Source organism: Hyaena hyaena, unplaced genomic scaffold, assembly GCF_003009895.1.
Source record: "Hyaena hyaena isolate Hyena2069 unplaced genomic scaffold, ASM300989v1 scaffold_118, whole genome shotgun sequence".
NCBI classification, from domain to species: Eukaryota; Metazoa; Chordata; class Mammalia; order Carnivora; family Hyaenidae; genus Hyaena; species Hyaena hyaena.
Genome location: NW_024080751.1, coordinates 1,592,138 through 1,608,732, shown reverse-complemented (window position 1 = coordinate 1,608,732; position 16,595 = coordinate 1,592,138). Strand labels below are relative to the sequence as shown.

At 57.8% G+C, this 16,595-nt stretch overlaps 1 protein-coding gene across 2 annotated transcripts; it reads left to right on the top strand.

Annotated features, from left to right (window-relative positions):
- The first annotated feature begins 665 nt into the window (after positions 1 to 665).
- Positions 666 to 14,712, top strand: MTG2 (mitochondrial ribosome associated GTPase 2). Of its 2 annotated transcripts, none has more exons than XM_039237058.1 (7): positions 666 to 695; positions 8,038 to 8,228; positions 10,144 to 10,291; positions 11,361 to 11,476; positions 11,982 to 12,200; positions 12,326 to 12,464; positions 13,106 to 14,712. In XM_039237058.1, the coding sequence occupies exons 2-7, from the start codon at positions 8,043 to 8,045 to the stop codon at positions 13,471 to 13,473; spliced, it is 1,176 nt and encodes a 391-aa protein (XP_039092989.1). In that variant the 5' UTR covers positions 666 to 695; positions 8,038 to 8,042; the 3' UTR covers positions 13,474 to 14,712. The 2 variants fall into 2 exon arrangements, with proteins under 2 accessions (XP_039092989.1, XP_039092990.1); XM_039237059.1 differs by lacking the exon at positions 666 to 695 and adding an exon at positions 702 to 1,293.
- The last annotated feature ends 1,883 nt before the right edge of the window (positions 14,713 to 16,595 follow it).

Below are 16,595 nucleotides of genomic sequence, written 5' to 3'. Positions count from 1 at the left end.
GGCAGATGTCTCTCCGACGGTGTCTGTCTGAAGGGGGCAGCCGGTGCCTGACGGGAGGCCAGTGCCTGACGGGGGAGGTGGGTCTCTGATGGGTGGGGGTGGGAGGGGGCAGCCGATGCCTGACGGGGGAGGCGGGGTGGGGGGGGTGTCTGACGGGGGAGGCGGGGTGGAGGGGGGGAGTCTGACAGCGGCGGACAGTGTCCGAAGGGGGAGGCAGATGTCTCTCCGACGGTGTCTGTCTGAAGGGGGCAGCCGGTGCCTGACGGGGGAGGCGGGTCTCTGATGCAGGCGGCCGGTCAGTCAGACGAGGTAACAGGGGTCTGAAAAGGGAGGCCAGTGTCTGACGCGGGAGGCAGGTCTGTCTAACAGGAGCGGCCGCGACTGTCGGGGGAGGCGGGTGTCTGACAGACAGGTCTCCGATGGGGTGTCCGGTGCCTGAACGGGGCAGGCGGGTCTCTGATGGCGATGAGCCGCGTCAGTCGGACCGGGCTCCGGTGTCTGACGCGGTGGCCGTGCGCCCGCCCGCCTACGCCTCTTCACAGGGGACTGCGCCCAAAGACCGGGACCGGAGGAGATGCTATCTTCCGCTCAGGCGCGCCGAGCAGGCCCTGCGCAGGCGCAGCCGTGCCGGGGGCGGGCCCGGAAGTGATCGGGCGACCCAGGTACAGGTCCCGGAAGTGACGTTTCCCGAAGCGGTGAGTGCGAGTGCGGCGCCGGCCCGCGTCGGGGCGGCGCGGGAGACGGGAGCGCCGGGTCTGGGATGGCGGGCACGCCTTGTGGGGAGCGGCCTTGAGTCCCGGGCGCCCCCGCGTCCTTGTCTGCGTCGCCGTCGGGGACGCGCGGCCGCCAGGAGAGACGCGAGCGCGCACATGTCCCGCTAAGCATTCGGAGCGCGTGTAGACGGAGCGCTGCTGCAGACGCGGCTCCCTGCCCCGCGTACCCGCGCCGGGCGCTGGCGGGAGACAGCCTCGCTGCCCCGTGTGGCGGCTGTCGCCGCGGACCCTGAGCAGGCGGGCTCTCGGGTCCGGGGCGGGCAGCATCGCCACGGAGCCGTCGAGGAGCAACGTGTGCGGAGACGGTGCAGGCGGGGCGCCGGCCTGGCGCTGCCGCAGTGGAGTCGCTTCTGCCCCCGAACCCAGAGAACCAGTGGGGAGGGTGCCGCCCCCGGGACCAGATGAGAGCGGCCCGCAGGGGCTTCCCGGACGGCAGGGAGAGCAAGTGCCTCCGCCCCGCCCCCCGCCGCTGCCGGAGGGAGGTCCTTCCGGGTCAGCTCTGCAGCCAGCACTTCCGCTCGTAGGTGGTTGTAAGGAATGAGTTTTGAGATTTCTGTAGGTTTAGAAGAGGTTCTTGGTAAAGAACAACTTCTGTGCAGCAGGACAGCTGGGCTCAACGCTGTTTAGAACGAAGCGATAGTGCCCAAAGCCCTGCTGGCTCGGTGGTGGGCAGAGCATCCCGCTGCATCTGGGGGCGGGGAGTTCGTAGGCCCACGTTGGACAGGGAGCCTACGTGAAGAAAAGTAATGATAGATAATTTTAAAAATAAAGGGGGGGGCGCCTGGGGAGCTCAGTTAAGTGTCCAACTTCAGCTCAGGTCATGATCTCTCAGCTCATGAGTTCAAGCCCCGCATCAGGCTCCGTGCCGACAGCTGGGAGCCTGGAGCCTGCCTCGGATTCTGTGTCTCCCTCTCTGTCTCTGCCCCTCCCCTGCTCTCTCTTTCTCTCTCTCAAAAATAAGTAAATGTTAAAAAATAAATAAAGTGGAGCCCTTGCCACGTGCTAAGCGCCTTCCCAGCAATTGTAAAAGCCCGTCCTGTAACCATAACACCCGCTGGACTCTGGACCCTGGGCTCTCATCACTGTCTGTCCTTTATCTGCTGAACGCGCCCAGAAGACGGATGCTCCCGGGAGGAATCTGAGCTCACTTTCTGAGGTTCCCACAGTAGAGCCCAGCACTCTGTGCAGGACTCTCTGCAGTAGTGGAAGTGTGATGTCCGCTACGGGGCCCACTGGCCCCACGTGGCTGTCAGCACTTGAAATGTGGTTTGTGTACCTGAGAGACAGAATTTTTACATTTTTATTTATTTATTTTAAATGTGTGTTTTTGAGAGAGATAGCAGAGGAGGGGCAAAGCCAGAGGGGGACAGAGGATCTGAAGCCGGCTCTGCGCTGTCAGCACAGAGCCTGACACGGGACTTGAACTCAGGAATGGTGAGATCATGACCCGAGCCAAAGCTGGATGTTCAACCAACTGAGCCACCCAGGCGCCCTGTTTTTAAATTTTCAACTGATTTAACTGAAGAGCCCCATGTGTCTAGTGGTCCCTCATTGCGCAGTGCAGGTATGACATTAGAAGGAAGACAGAGCAAACAGCAGTGTGAAGCGACATGGAACTTGTTACTTAGCGAGGGAAGCCCTGTCACTAGGCATGCCGTCAGCAGGCTTTTTTCCACCCAGAGTTGGAAGGGCCGGAAGAAGTACGCCCCGTAGGCAAGATTCCGAGCGCACGTCTCTGGCCCCGGAGCCGACGACCTCCGCGATGGGTCTCCTCCGGGTTTCGTGTCACCAGTGCCCTGTGCCTGGTGTCAGCCACGGCTGGGTGCACGGGGCAGCTGTGGATGTGCGGGCAGCAGTGCTGGCGGTCTGGTCTCGTCCCTTACTGCACCGCTGCCGCCTGCCACCTGACCACCCAGACCTCGGTGAGCCACTTTCCGGCTCTCCATCTGCCGAACCAGGGAGACTGAAAGCACTTTCCTTAAAGAGTAGTTGTGAGGCCTGGATGAGGTCATCCCTAAAAGTACTCAGCTCAGTGTTTTGCAATGAGGTAGAGGTCTTGAATGTTGATAGTTAAACATGTTTCTAGGTACTTTTTGTATCCGGCGCTACTGTGGAGGAGATGGTTTCCCTAATTCCCCTTTCCAGTTGTTTGGCGCTAGCATATGAGAACAATTGATTTTTAGGTGTCAATCTCATAATCTGCAAACTTGCTTAATCCTTTTATTAATTTTAGTCATTGTTTTATAGGTTTTCCTGGGACTGTCTGTGGAAACAATCATATCTTCTGCACAGTCACCTCTCCTTTTTTGTTTTGCTTTAGTTCTTTATCGCAGTGTTTGAAAGAGTGTTTCATAGAAGTGTTGAGCAGCTCGGGGTGACAGTCCAGTCTTTCTCCGGTCTGTGTGATGGCTGCGTGGGCCTTCTGTCGATGCCTGGTGTCAGCTTAGAGATGTTCCCCCCCCCCGTTCCTCGTTTGCTGCAGCATTTCCTTTTCCTGATCACAAATGGCTGTTGACGTGGGTCAGATGAATGTGATTGACAGTGGGAGAGGGGAGTGGGGTTAGTAACTGCTGATAAGGCCCATGTTCCGGGGGGCGACCTGCTTGGCCCTGGTGTGTGATGGCCTCAACTGGATGCTCTTTTGTCAAAGATGCTTTGTGTCTCTGTTCACAAGGGATGTTGGACTGTAATTTTCTTTGTAACATCAGGCTTTGGTACTAGAGTTTCGCTGGCCTTGTAAAGTGAGTTGGGTAGTGAACTCACTTACTTTTTCTGTGAAAGTTTGTCTAAGATTGCTGTTCTGTCCTCCTTGAATGTTCTTTAGAATCTACCAGTAAAATTGTCTGAGTCTAGAGTCTTTTGGGGAATGTTTCTTATAAGCAGTTTAATTTTTTTCAGTAGACACAGAACTATATAGATTTTCTGTTTCTTCTTGTGTTAGATGGTAAGGTGCATTTCTCAAGAAATTTGTCCATTTCACGCAAGTTGTTGGGTTCGCTGGCAAAACTTGTTCAGAGCATCCTTTTACCCTTCACGTGTCTGTACAGTAGGTACTGAGAACCCCTTTTTAATTCCTCACATTGGGGATCTGCATTCACTCTTGATCAGTCCGAATTGAGCTTTGTCAGCTCTGGGTCTTTTCCGTGAGTCTTTTCAGTGGCGGTAATGTTTTTCTGTCTCCTAGTGTGTATTTCTACTCTTTATTATTTCCTCCCTTCCACTTTGCTTTGCACTTTCTGGTTTCTTGATCTTAGTTGGTTTTAGATCCAGGTCGCTGGGGTTTCCTCGGTGCTGTATCCGTCCTGACTCCCGTCCTGTTGTAGCCGGAGAACACCGCCCCCCACCCCGTGGTTTCCGTCCTCTTGAGTCGATGCTTGAGGCTTTGCGTCCCATCTGATGGGCTGTGTGGCGAGGGTTCCACACGCCTGAAGATAACTCGAGCTCTGCAGTTGGATGAACTGCTCTGTGCAGGTCAGATTGACCCTGTTGATAAGATGGTTCAGATTTTCTGCACCTTCGCTGTTTTCGGTTGTTTGTTAGTTTTCTTTTCCACTACATTTTTTTTAATCACTTCCTGAGAGAGCAGTATTAAAACTCCCCGCTGTCGCCGTGCCGAGGTCCGCTTCTCCCTTCAGTTCTTTCAGATTTTGCCCCGTGTGTTTTGAGGCCGTCATTGCGCAGACCCGCGGCTGCTCGGTGCCCTCGGGTCCCTGTCCGATGTCTCCCCTCGCCTCCCGTAATGCTGTTTCCGGACATCTGTCTTACCTCAGTTAGGCGTCTGGTTAGGTCACAGTACGCTGTTTTGTTACGTATTGTCTGTCTGTTCTGCCTGCTTCTGTGAGCCCCGTTCTCCGGAACTGCTGGCATGTGCTCAGGCGTCCCCTGTCACCCGCGCTCGGCTGCTCGGGGCTCGGAGAGCTCTCACGAGGAAAGCGGCCAGTGGTCCTACACATTTTCCCTTCGGTTGCTGCCTCTCATTGCTGAAGATCTGGGGGTGCCTCGAGTGCCGTGCTCTTCCGCCTGAAGAACTTTCTTGAGCATTTCTTGAAGAAAAGCTTTTTCACCATCCGAGACGGCCTTGTGTCATCGCCCCTCCCGACGGGCATCCTCACCGGGCCCCAAACGCCGGGCGGGCGGCCTTGTCTTAGAGACGGCACTCCGAGTGGCGGAGCGCCGCGCGGGCCCGTGATGCGGCCCTGGGACAGAGAAGGAGCTGTTGGTGGGAAAACTGGTGAAATCCTAATGCCATTTGGAGTTTAACGAATAGTAACAGACCGAAGTTGGGTTTTTAGTTTTGACAAACGTATCCCGGTCACGTAAGACGCTAATGTTAGGGGAAACTGGGTATGTGGGAATATCTTTCACCTTTTTGTGTTAAGTCTAAAATCCTTCCCAAATAAAGGTTATACAAATGATATATACTTACAGAAAGGGAACAGGAGGGTATCCCCATGGGGGTGGGAGGATGGCACAGCAGGGGGGTGAGGGAGGGGAGGGTTGGCTTCTGTGGGGATTGAGCCAGTGAACACACATGTCCAGACGCTGTCCGGGGCCCCGGCGGTCCGGGAATGGGGCTGTCAAGACAGAAAGAGGAAACAAGCGTGCGTCGCGTGGTGTGCGGTGGGCACCTGGGTGTGAATGCCTGCTTGCTCGCTGTGGGCAGACGGGCGTAGCAATGACTGCACAGGCGAGTTGTGTGTGGGTGCGCGTACCTTTGCCCTCCGGGTGCCCCCCGAGAGCCCACGAGCCGCGACAGCCCAGTGGCCGGGACCACGAGGACCGTGCCCAGCGGCTTCTGAATCCCGTTCTCCACTCACAGCAGCGGGGCTTCTTGAGTAAAGGCTGATCTCAGGGTCATCTGGGGGGAACATGAAGTGAGCCCAGAACGCTTTGTAGCCGGAAGCAGGAAGTTCTCAAACATCGATGGGCCACCACTGGCCAAACTGGAGACAGTTGGAACATGATAGCCAGATACATAGATAGATAAATAAGTGCACAAATAAGTGCATGCATATCCAAGTGTAGCTCACTGAACAAAATAGGGAAGCACGAGCCCACGACACTGAATAAATGGGGAGCTAATGGGGAGGGGGACCCCGGCAGGGACCCCGGAGGGCAGGAGCTCCGGGTGCATCAGGAAGGGACCAAGGAGACCCACCCTCTGCGGGGCCCATGTGACATTCTTGTCACGAGGGGAGGGGACGTCCGTCAGACGGGGGACACACACGTGCTGCAAGATGCCCGGCCTGTGGCCTCGAAGTGTCCCGAACACGAGAGCCAAGGAAAGGCTGAGGAGCGTCCCAGGCCAGGGAGACTGAAGAGCCGTGCGGGGGGCTGTGCGGGGGCCGGGCGACCTGCTCGCGGGGGACACCGGCTCTGTGGGGGCACGTGAGATGACCTGGGGCTTGGGGAGTTGGGCCGGCAGCTTCCCCGCAGGCCATTCCAGAAGGAAGGAGTCCTCCACCCCCTACTCCAGCTTTTCCATAACCATGACTGTTTCCAAATGAGAAGCAAAACATTTCCGTGCCTTGTGAAGAGAAAAGTCCCTTCCATGCGGAGCCCAGACGTGGAGCTGGAGGCACACAGGAAGGGCTTCTAAGGACAAGGCAGATCATGTCTCCTCTCCTGCTGTGCTACACGCTTGGTGGCTTTCTAATTGTTTTTTAATATTTATTTTTGAGACAGCATGAGCAGGGGAGGGGCAGAGGGAGACACAGAATCCGAAGCAGCTCCAGGCTCTGAGCTGTCAGCACAGAGCCCGACGCGGGGCTTGAACCCACGAACCGTGAGATCATGACTTGAGCTGAGTCAGATGCTTAACCGACTGAGCCTCCCAGGCACCCCTGTGTTTTAAATATTAAGTGTACATTTCTATCCCTGTCTGCATATATATTTCATACTTAGAAATGAGTTTCCTTCTGTGTGGCACATGTGTGCCTATGCGGCAGGGACGTCAGAGCGGGTGGGTAGCGGGCACTCACTGCAAAAGGAGGGGCCACCGCCGCTAGAGGCCCAGGTCCCAGGCTGCCTCCCATGTGGCCTTGGCACCAGCAGGTGTGTACCCGCTACAGGCTGTTGAATGAACCAGTAACGGCACGAGCAGCTCCCAGTTAGGGACAAGTGGCTCACACTCACTGAGCGTGCAGGTGGGCGGCCTGTCCAGCCAGCTCTGTGCCGTTGACGGACACACAGGGAAGAGTGCTCCTCGGCTCACACTGGGGACAAGGGCGGAGGGGACATTTGCCTCCGGTCCGGGGCATGACCACCACACTCCATAGTCCATATCCTCAGTGGTCCAGTTTGGCTAGTTTTGAGTTGTACCGGATAACCCACTAATATTTGAGTGATTGAGTGTTTCGTTACATTTTTTAGCAGGTATTTTAAGAGCATGCACATGCAAGTGGGGAAGGGGCAGCAAGAGAGGATCCCAAGCAACCCCCCACACTGACAAGGCGCTCGATCCCACAAACCGTGAGATCATGACCTGAGCCGAAATCAAGGGCCGGACACCCAACTGACTGGGCCCCCCAGGCGCTCCTGGGTGTTTTAAGAAATTTTTACTTGAGGCTCAGGTTTTCTTTTTGAGCAGATATTTGACAACCTGTACGGGAGTGTATCCAGTGTTGCGGGAGATGTAACGATTTAAATCCTTTGTACACAGAGCTTCCTCCCAAGTAAGACAGAGGCTGAGGAGGGCAGGGGACCCTTCCTGGCCCGGGGCTGGACTGGTGACGGAAGGAAGTCCCGTTGATGGGTTTTTTTTTCCAAAACCACACATTGATGGGGCCCCTGGGTGGCTCAGTTGGTTACTTCGGCTCAGGTCATGATCTCACAGTTAAAGAGTTCGAGCCCCACGTCCAGCTCTGTGCTGACAGCCCAGAGCCTGGAACCTGCTTTGGATTCTGTGCTTCCCTCTCTCTCTGCCCTTCCCTGACTCACACTCTGTCTCTGTCTTTCTCAAAAATAAATAAATGTTAAAAAAAAATTTTAAACACACTTTGAGATACTGCTGTGCCCAGGCCTTTTCTCTAGTTTCAGTTTGCAGGGTTTTGGGTTTTTCTTAAGTTTATTTATATTGAGAGAGAATCCCAAGCAGGCTGTGCTCTGTCAGCGCAGAGCCCGAGTCAGGGCTCCGTCTCACGACCGTGAGATCATGACTGAGCCAAAATCAAGAGTCAGATGCTTGACCAGCTGAGCTGCCAGGCGCCCGTCGCTTTGCAGGTTTAACCAGGCATCTGATTTTGCCCATTTGATTTTTCTTAAGGAGCCATGCTGCCTTCGCGCCTTCTCTCGGGAGGACCTCGGACCGTGTTTGGGGGCATGGGGTGCTGGACTTGGGTCAAGCCCGGCCGGCTCCCTCCGCACGGCCCCCCCAGGCCGCTCTCGGCCAGCTGCGTGGACCTCGCCAAGCACCAGGACCCCCCCGGGAAGAAACTGCTCTCCGAGAAGAAGCTGGTGAGATATCTGACCTTGAAGGAGGTTCCGCCCCCCCCCCCGCCCCCCCCCGCCCAGAAGGCATATGGCGCTGTTGTGAGTGCTCACTCTCCCATTCACTTGCTCTGATGGTGTTACTGAAGGGACACAGGTCGCATCTGCAACATGCTGAGGCGGAAGGGATGCCCTGTGCTCTCCGTGCTCTCGTGTAAACGACGGGAGCGGGGAAGGCGCCTGGGAGCACCAGCGTGTTCCTTCCTTCAGCCGGGAGGGCGCACGGCCTGCATAGCGACACGTGCACTAGATGCATTCTTTTTCCTTTTTTTAAGTTTATTTATTTCAAGGGGGAGGACAGTAGAGGGAGGGAGAGGGAGAGTCCCAGGCAGGCTCCGCGCCGCCAGCACAGAGTCGAACGTGAGGCTCGAACTCACCACCTGAGTCACCACTTGGTCAATACCTGAGCCGAAGTCAAGGGCCGGACGCTCTACCGACCGAGCCCCCCGGCGGCCCTGTGACGTGTGTACAGGTTCCTTCTTAGGTGGGGATGAGTCGTTCTTAACTTAAAACGTCTGTGGGGGGAGGAGGCATGCCTTTAGTTTTATGGTTCTTTAAGCCTCTCCTGGTTTCTTTCTGTTCACCAAGATCCACTAGAAACATGAATGATCTTTGATTAAATTTAAGAAAATACGTGCTTATGACCCACTTCATTTACTCCTAAATGGGTGTGTGGGGGGGCAGAAGCATCACTGGGCGAACAGCGTTTCCGATGCGTCTTGGCCTCCCCCTGAATGTACACATTGAATCTAAGTTTTATTTTGCCTAGAATGTTCATCATTTTTTGGTCATCAGGTTGATTTTGATTATGTTAGCATATAGGAAAATTACACTTCACGGTTTTTTGAAATGGTAATTCACGGTTTTTCCACGTGGTGGTGCCAGAGGATCTTAAACTACTTGTGTATAAAAAAAAAGATGTGCTTCTGGAGTAGCGGGCAGAAATGCAGGTGCCCTGGCAGAGGGGCCGCGTGGATGGCCGCACCCGCGTGCAGGAGGCTGGGGCGCTGCCCACTGGCAGGAGCGTCCCTGGCAAGGTAGCCTGGCCCCTCGGAGAGCTGCCCTTCTTGGAGGCTGAGCTGATGTTTGTTAATGTGAACCTAGTTAGTTCTCATTCTTTACCCAGACTGTGCCTCCCTTAGGGGCCTAGGGCACCACTTCCTCTCAGGTCGGGAGTTCTGTTTGTGTTGCGACCTGTAGACGGGAGCCGTCTTCAGTCGGGCTGCAGGGAACATTCCTTCTGCAGAGTTAGAAGCCTGAGAATCCGCCGAGGACTCCCTCATGTTCCTGTGGTGTCTTTCTGGTAGTAGAGACCTCTTATGTCGCTAGTGCAGTTCTATTTGAAAAAATACGGAAAGATGTGTTATTTAAGGAATATTTTCTAAACAGCTCTTGTTTTCTTGTTTGGGAATGTTGGCTTCATTATCCAACTGTGAATTCCAGGCTGACCACTTTTCACGTGTGCCTTGTTGACGGACGCGGGCCTACGAAGAGTAGGGGCTCCTGGGCACCTTCTCTTACATTTACATCATAGGCGACCTTAGTGACATTAGCACCATACACCTCTAGTCTTTTTTTTTTTTATGTTTTTTTATTTATTTCTGAGAGAGAGTGACAGCGGGAGCAGGGGAGGGTCAGAGAGAGGGGGAAATACAGAGTCTGAAACAGGCTCCAGGCTCTAAGCTAGCTGTCAGCACAGAGCCTGACGCGGGGCTCAAACCCACAAACCATGAGATCATGACCTGAGCTGAAGTCGGACGCTTAACCGACTGAGCCACCCAAGTGCCCCGCACCTCTAGTCTTAAAACCCATCGTAGGTACAAAGGCACATCCTGCACGGCTGCAGGGGTGAGGAATAGCGGGCTCGCTGTGCTCTCTGCAGAAGAGGCATTTCGTGGACCATCGGCGAGTGCTCATCCGAGGGGGACATGGAGGCGATGGGGTGAGCTGCTTCCACAGTGAGCCCCGGAAGGAGTTCGGAGGCCCCGACGGTGGTGACGGAGGCGACGGGGGCCACGTCATCCTGAGAGGCACGTGTCCCATGGGCAGCGTGGGAAGGATCGGGGTGTCTGCTCGACTCTGTTGGGGGGTGGAGAGTCTCCAGCTTCTCATCCTCGTGGGGATTTGAATTCAAATGTCGACGTATAGACGTCGTTTTTATTAAGTCATATGTACGTTCATATGTAACGCCCCCAAAGCAACTTCGGCGGTGGGTTTTCTAAATTTGAGGAGCACAAGCTCGTGTTCCCTCAGGGAGTGCAGCGTTCTAGTGCAGTGTGTCAGTGACAGGGTCGGGGTCGCTGTCTCCCAGCGTGCCGGAGGCTGAGGCTGTGCTGACCACGTGGAGTACAAACGCCTGATAAACCGGCAAATGTAGTAAATGCTCATGACATGAGAACGTGGGGCTATTTTTATTTTCCTTTTTCTTTTTAAAAAAAAAATTTTTTTTAATGTTTATTTATTTCTAGGAGAGAGAGAGACAGCGTGAGCAGGGGAGGGTCAGAGAGAGAGGGAGTCACAGACTGAAACAGGCTCCAGGCTCTGAGCTGGCAGTCAGCACAGAGCCCGACGCGGGGCTCGAACCCACGAACCGCGAGATCATGACCTGAGCAAAAGTCGGACGCTTAACTGACTAAGCCACCTGGGCGCCCCTCCTTTTTCTTTTTTTAAAGTTTATTTCTTTATTTTGAGAGAGAGGGAGGGAAGGAGAATCCCAAGCAGAATCCACACTGGGCATGGGGCCGGGATGTGGGGCTTGATCCCATGAACCCTTGAGATTGTGACCTGAGCCAGTTTGAAGAGTCAGACACTTAACTGACTGAGCCACCCAGGCAAACCCGAAAGTGGAACTATTTTTACTTTGATGACGGCATTATGGGTAATTTTGAATTTTTCAAAACTTGTATTTTTTGAAAGAAAGTGAGAATTTAGCTTTATAAAATGTCACATTGCTTGTTCAGTATCTCGTGCTACAACTTCAGTCCGTGTTTCCGGGTGCGAGCATTCGGTCCTTACACTGACCCAGGGGAAGTTGACAGTGTGCAGAGGATTCTGCCTGTAAATGCCAAGCAGGGTGAAGGTCCTTGCTCTGACTCGTAGCTGACCAGCAAGTCAAGTCGCTGTCCTCCGTGCTGTCGCGGTACCAGGGCCTCCACGGGCAGGCCGGCGGCCGGAAGAACTGCTCCGGGCGAGGCGGCGCCGTCCTCTACGTCCAGGTGAGCCCGCCGTGGCTGCGCGAGGTGCTTTGCGGGGGTCCCCAGCTTGGACGCACAGTTGCCCAACACCGAGATGTGGTCCTAATTTTAGCCCTCATGCATATATGACCTGTTTTCAAAAATCAGGAAATCATTGTATTAAAATGCAGGACCCCAGGGGTCCCCTCCCCCTCTGCTCTGACCCTCTCAGGGCCTCGCCTCGGGGCATGGGGACTTGACTCTCTCAGATGATCCAAGTGTTTTCCAGAGGCTTCCATCCACCCTAATGTTTTAGAAACACCATTCCAAAAAGCCACTTAGGCCGATTACAGGGAGTGTGATGGCCCTAAAGTCCCTCTGTGGGTCGGGACCTTTCTCCTGGCGCTCTGTAGCTCTGTGAGGAGGGGGCCTAGCGGTGCCCCCTCCCCCTGCTCCTCGCCCCTCCTCCAGATGTGGGCAGATGCACGGGGTCTGGTCCACGCCACATGTCTGCCCTCCAGCTGTGCAAGTGCTTTATTCTTTTCAGGTCCCCGTGGGCACGTTAGTGAAGGAGGGCAGTGAAGTCGTGGCTGACCTGTCCCGCCCGGGCGCCGAGTACATCGCCGCTCTTGGGGGGGCAGGAGGGAAAGGCAACCGCTTTTTCCTGGCCAATGACAACCGTGCACCGGTGACCTGCACCCCCGGGCAGCCCGGTCAGGAGCGCATCCTCTTCCTGGAGCTGAAGACGGTGGCCGACGCCGGGATGGTGGGGACCGTGTGGGGCCTCGGGCTGGAGGAGGGAGGGGGCGTTTGCATAGCCGAGAATAGAAGCTCTGTCCCCAGTGCTGGCACAGGTTTCCCGAGGTGACACCCCGTCTCCGCCTCTTCCAGGTCGGGCTCCCCAATGCCGGGAAGTCCTCGCTTCTCCGGGCCATCTCGAACGCAAGGCCTGCCGTGGCGCCCTACCCGTTCACCACCTTGAAGCCCCACGTCGGGATCGTTCGCTATGAGGACCACCAGCAAATAGCAGGTGGAACTTCCATAGTCCTGTCTCCACGGTTGGGTGTAGACAGTGTCCTTCAGAGCCCTGATTAGGTGGCCCTGGCACGGCTGGCCCACACACAGCCCTGCCGCACCCCCTGGCGAAGTCGCTTCTTGCCGGGCACCTGGCGGTGCGCTCGGGAGCCCAAGGGCGCCTCTCAGGCCCGAGGAAGGCCTGCCTCCCCCCTCGGGGCCTGTCATAGAGGTGACACGGGACTTAGAAAGCTTTCCCCGCGCCAATCGGAGGGGAGGAAACTTCTTCCCGGGAGGTAAGGTACCATTAAAAATAGTAAGCCTGCTGCTGATGTTACTTGCGTAGGTTTCTGTTTGCCGAGTGCTCATCATGATGTCCGTCAGAGTCCAGCTCTTAATAGTTGACAGGAGGCTCTTTTCCCCTTATCCGCGTCGTTTTTACAGCCAGAGGCCGGCGTGCGTGTGTTCACTATTCCTTACCGCCCCCCATGTGCCTGTCCCCCGTTCCCCCCCTCCCCCCGCCGTCCCCTGAATACCCAGCTCAGAGCCTCGGTGCCCGGGATGGCGGGCGGCCCCGATGGGCCCCGGCGACATCCGTGTCCAGGCGCTCTGGAGACCCGGCCCCAGAGGCAGCCCCCGCTCTGTCTCCCCCTGCAGTGGCCGACATCCCGGGCATCGTCCGGGGCGCGCACCGGAGCAGGGGCCTGGGGAGCTCCTTCCTCAGGCACATCGAGCGCTGCCGCTGCCTCTTGTTCGTGGTGGACCTGTCGGAGCCAGAGCCGTGGACTCAGCTCGAGGACCTGAAGTGGGAGCTGGAGAAGCACGAAGCCGGCCTGTCGCAGCGACCCCACGTGGTCGTGGCAAATAAGATCGACCTCCCCGAGGCCAGAGCTGCCGTGGCCCAGCTGCGGGCGCGCCTGGGCCCCGGCGCCATCGCGCTATCGGCGGCCACCGGGGAGAACGTGGAGGCACTGCTGATGCGGCTGCGGGAGCTCCACGGCCAGCACGTGGCCGCTCGGGGGTAGGAGCCGGGCCACCGCCCCGGGGTGGACTCTGAGCGGCCCCAGCTCAGCGCAGACACCGAGAGGTGCTTATCGAGAATCGGCAGCGCTGGTGCCGTGCCCTCCGCGGGCAGCTGGCCCCCCTCCAGCAGACGTGCCAGGACCTCAGACGCCGTGCTGATGGCTGAGGTAGCCTCATCCGTGTCGCCGAGTGCCCCTCAGTGGCGAGGACCCCACAGCCATCAACTGTGGCCAAGTGACCCGAATTTGGGTGAGCCGAGCGGGACACCACGCGTGGGACCCCGAGCGGGAGACACAGGCCCAGGAGCCCCCACACCGTGCCCGCCCCAGAGGCCTGCATGCCCCACGGAGGGGACAGGAGGGTGAGGGGCCCGGGCGCATCCGCAGGCGCGAGGCGCTTCTCAAGTGCCCCCGTCTGAGAGAAGCAGCAGGGGCGACGCCTCCCCCTTGTTCCCAGACTGAGCTGTGCTGTGTGGCCGCCGCTTGCTTCACGACCGAGTGCACCCAATATCCGACCCAGGGCCGCGGGTTCTGGCTCCCGGCCGCGTGTGGCTTATTAACTGCGGGCGCAGACGCGTGCTCCCCCCAAATGAAGTCTGACGCTTAGGGCACGGCCCTGAGGGCCCTTTAGGGACAAAGTGGACGTGGACCTAAGGTGATGGGGAGCAGGGGCCCCTGGGCCATGTGAGGGGACTAGCCACAGGGTCCCCGCCACCGGCTGCTGGGCTCCGGGTGTCTGTGATCATCAGCTTGAGCCTGAGCCTTCGGGAACAATTCAGTTCTGATCTGCTGTCACGCCTGCAACTGGAGCCAGCCTCCTTTGCCTGAAGCTTTATTTTAATGTCTCAGAATTTCCCACGTCCTTGTGTTCTGGAAACAGATGAGTTTGCGATCTCTCTGCTCTCCCTGGGGCCGCCACAAAGGACCTCGTAGAGCAGCGTTAATTATCATGGCCTTTCATCTCTGGCTGGGCGCCGACACACGCGGTACCCCGTGCAGGGGCGACACTGGCTGCCTCCCTGCGTCTGCCCTGCTCTGGGCTGGGCCCCCAGCAGCCTCAGGGCCTGACCCAGAAGAGGCTCTGATAAATATTTATGGAATGAAGAAAGGAATGGTGTGTGACATTAGGTACATTTAAGTTTCTTTTCGTTTGAAAATATCTTGAGGGCCCCCCTGGGCGGCTCAGTGGGTTGAGCATCTGACTCTTGATCTCGGCTCAGGTCACGGTCTCACAGTCATGAGATCGAGCCCAGCATCGGGCTCTGCATAGACAGCGAGGAGCCTGCTTGGGACTCTCTCCTGTCTCTGTCCCTCCCCTTCCCATGTGCGCACACTCTCTCAAAATAAATGAATATTTTTAAAAAAGAAAATATCTTATAAAGGCACATCGTTGGCGGGAAGACTTACTGAGCGGCCGAGGCCACAGTGCTGCGCCCCCCACACACACCAGGGCCACCTCTTCCAGCCCTGTCGTCAGGCACTGGCCCCTGGAACGGGGACACGCCTCCCATCTGGCACCTACACGGGGGGCTGGCAGCGAAGCCGCTGTGACTCGAGGCGCCCTGCCCGCTGTGCAGCCTGTCACTTCCCTTGGAGCTGATCTCTGCCCTGGGCCACTTGCCTCGTTTTCTGTTCACCCTGGATAACTGTCCCTGTCCCTCACCGGCGGTTCCGTCCCCCAGATGCTCCAGCGGCTGGCCGCCCTCCGCCCCGAGGACCCGTCCCCCCGTGCCCTCCGCCTTCAGTCCCCACGTGGCCTGTGCAGGCTGCCCCTCAGGCTCTCCCCTCGCGTCACTTCCGTTGAGGTGGCTGTCACTTGGTTCCTCGTGGCCTCTCTGGAAGTGGGTGTGAGGACGGGGGCCTGAGCTTCAGGATGTGGCGTTTCCCAGATCCGCCCGCCTTTAGCCCTACGGCCCGGCGCCCTCACTTCCAGAGCCCCTGCACCCGCTTGCTGCGGAGAACGTCCCAGGCTCCGGCGTGCGCTCAGCCCTGCGCCCCCTGAGAGGTGGCCCTGCCCTGCTGGCCTCCGGGGAAGCCGGCAGCCCTCCCTGGTCTGCAGAGGCCCGTCCGTCCCCACGCCGTTCCCAGGCTGGTGGGCGCGATGGGCGCGGGAGCCGGGAGGCGGACGGGGAGGCCAGCCGCCCGCCCTGAGCTGGGAGCCCGGCGCGGCAGCACGTGGAAGCACTGCAGCTTCGTGCCGCCTGTCCCGCCCCGCCCGGCCCCGTCCCGTAGGAGGTGACTGTCCCGGCCTTCAGCCTGGGCTGCCCGGCGACCTGTCCTAACCTGCAGAATGTGCGGAAGAGACCGACACACCTCCAGCTGCAGCTTCCGCGGGCCCCGCGTGTGACCGAGCCGCAGCCGGCTTGCTGGCAGGCAGCGGGCCCAGGTGAGGCAACAACACGTCGCCCGCACTGCCCGCACGGGGTCCCGGCCGCACCGCGGGTCCAAGCCCGGGATGTGGGGCTGCGGTCCACACCGGCGTGCAGCTCGGGTGCGGAGGGAGCCGGAGGCGGGGCTTCTCCATCCAGGAGCCCTGAGACTCTGATCTTCCCGGTGCGTCCAGCTCAGCCATCTGGCAGGCAGCCCAGGTGCGGTGGGGATGCAGCAGATCTGCTCCAGCAGGACGCGAGCTCCCTCCTGAGAGGGGAGGGGGCTGGGGATGGGGGGGGTCCAGTGACAAAGGCCACACGCTGGGGGCTTACAGCGAGAACCTCATTCCCTCCCAGTTCCCCAAGTCCACTGTCACGGCGCGGGCAGGGCAGTGCCCCCTCGGGAGGCCTAGGGTGGGATCCTGCCCCCCCCCCGCCTCCGGTGTCCTGGGCTGGCACCATGCCCCCCGGTGTGCCCCCGCAGTCACATGGCTTCTCTGTGTCCCCTCATCCTCTGAGGACACCAGTCACTGGACTTAGGGCCCACACTGAGCCAGGACGGCCTCATTCTGAGATCTTTAATTCTGTCTGCAAGGAACCTATTTCCAAATCGAAAAATAAGGTCATATCCTGAGGTTCTGCTGTACGTGAATGAGGAGGTGGCTCGTCAAACCAGGATAGCGCCCTTTTTACCTTGACATCGTGTGTGTTTTACAGGGTGCCAGGCTCCCCTCTACCCACCCAGCAGTGTGCGTG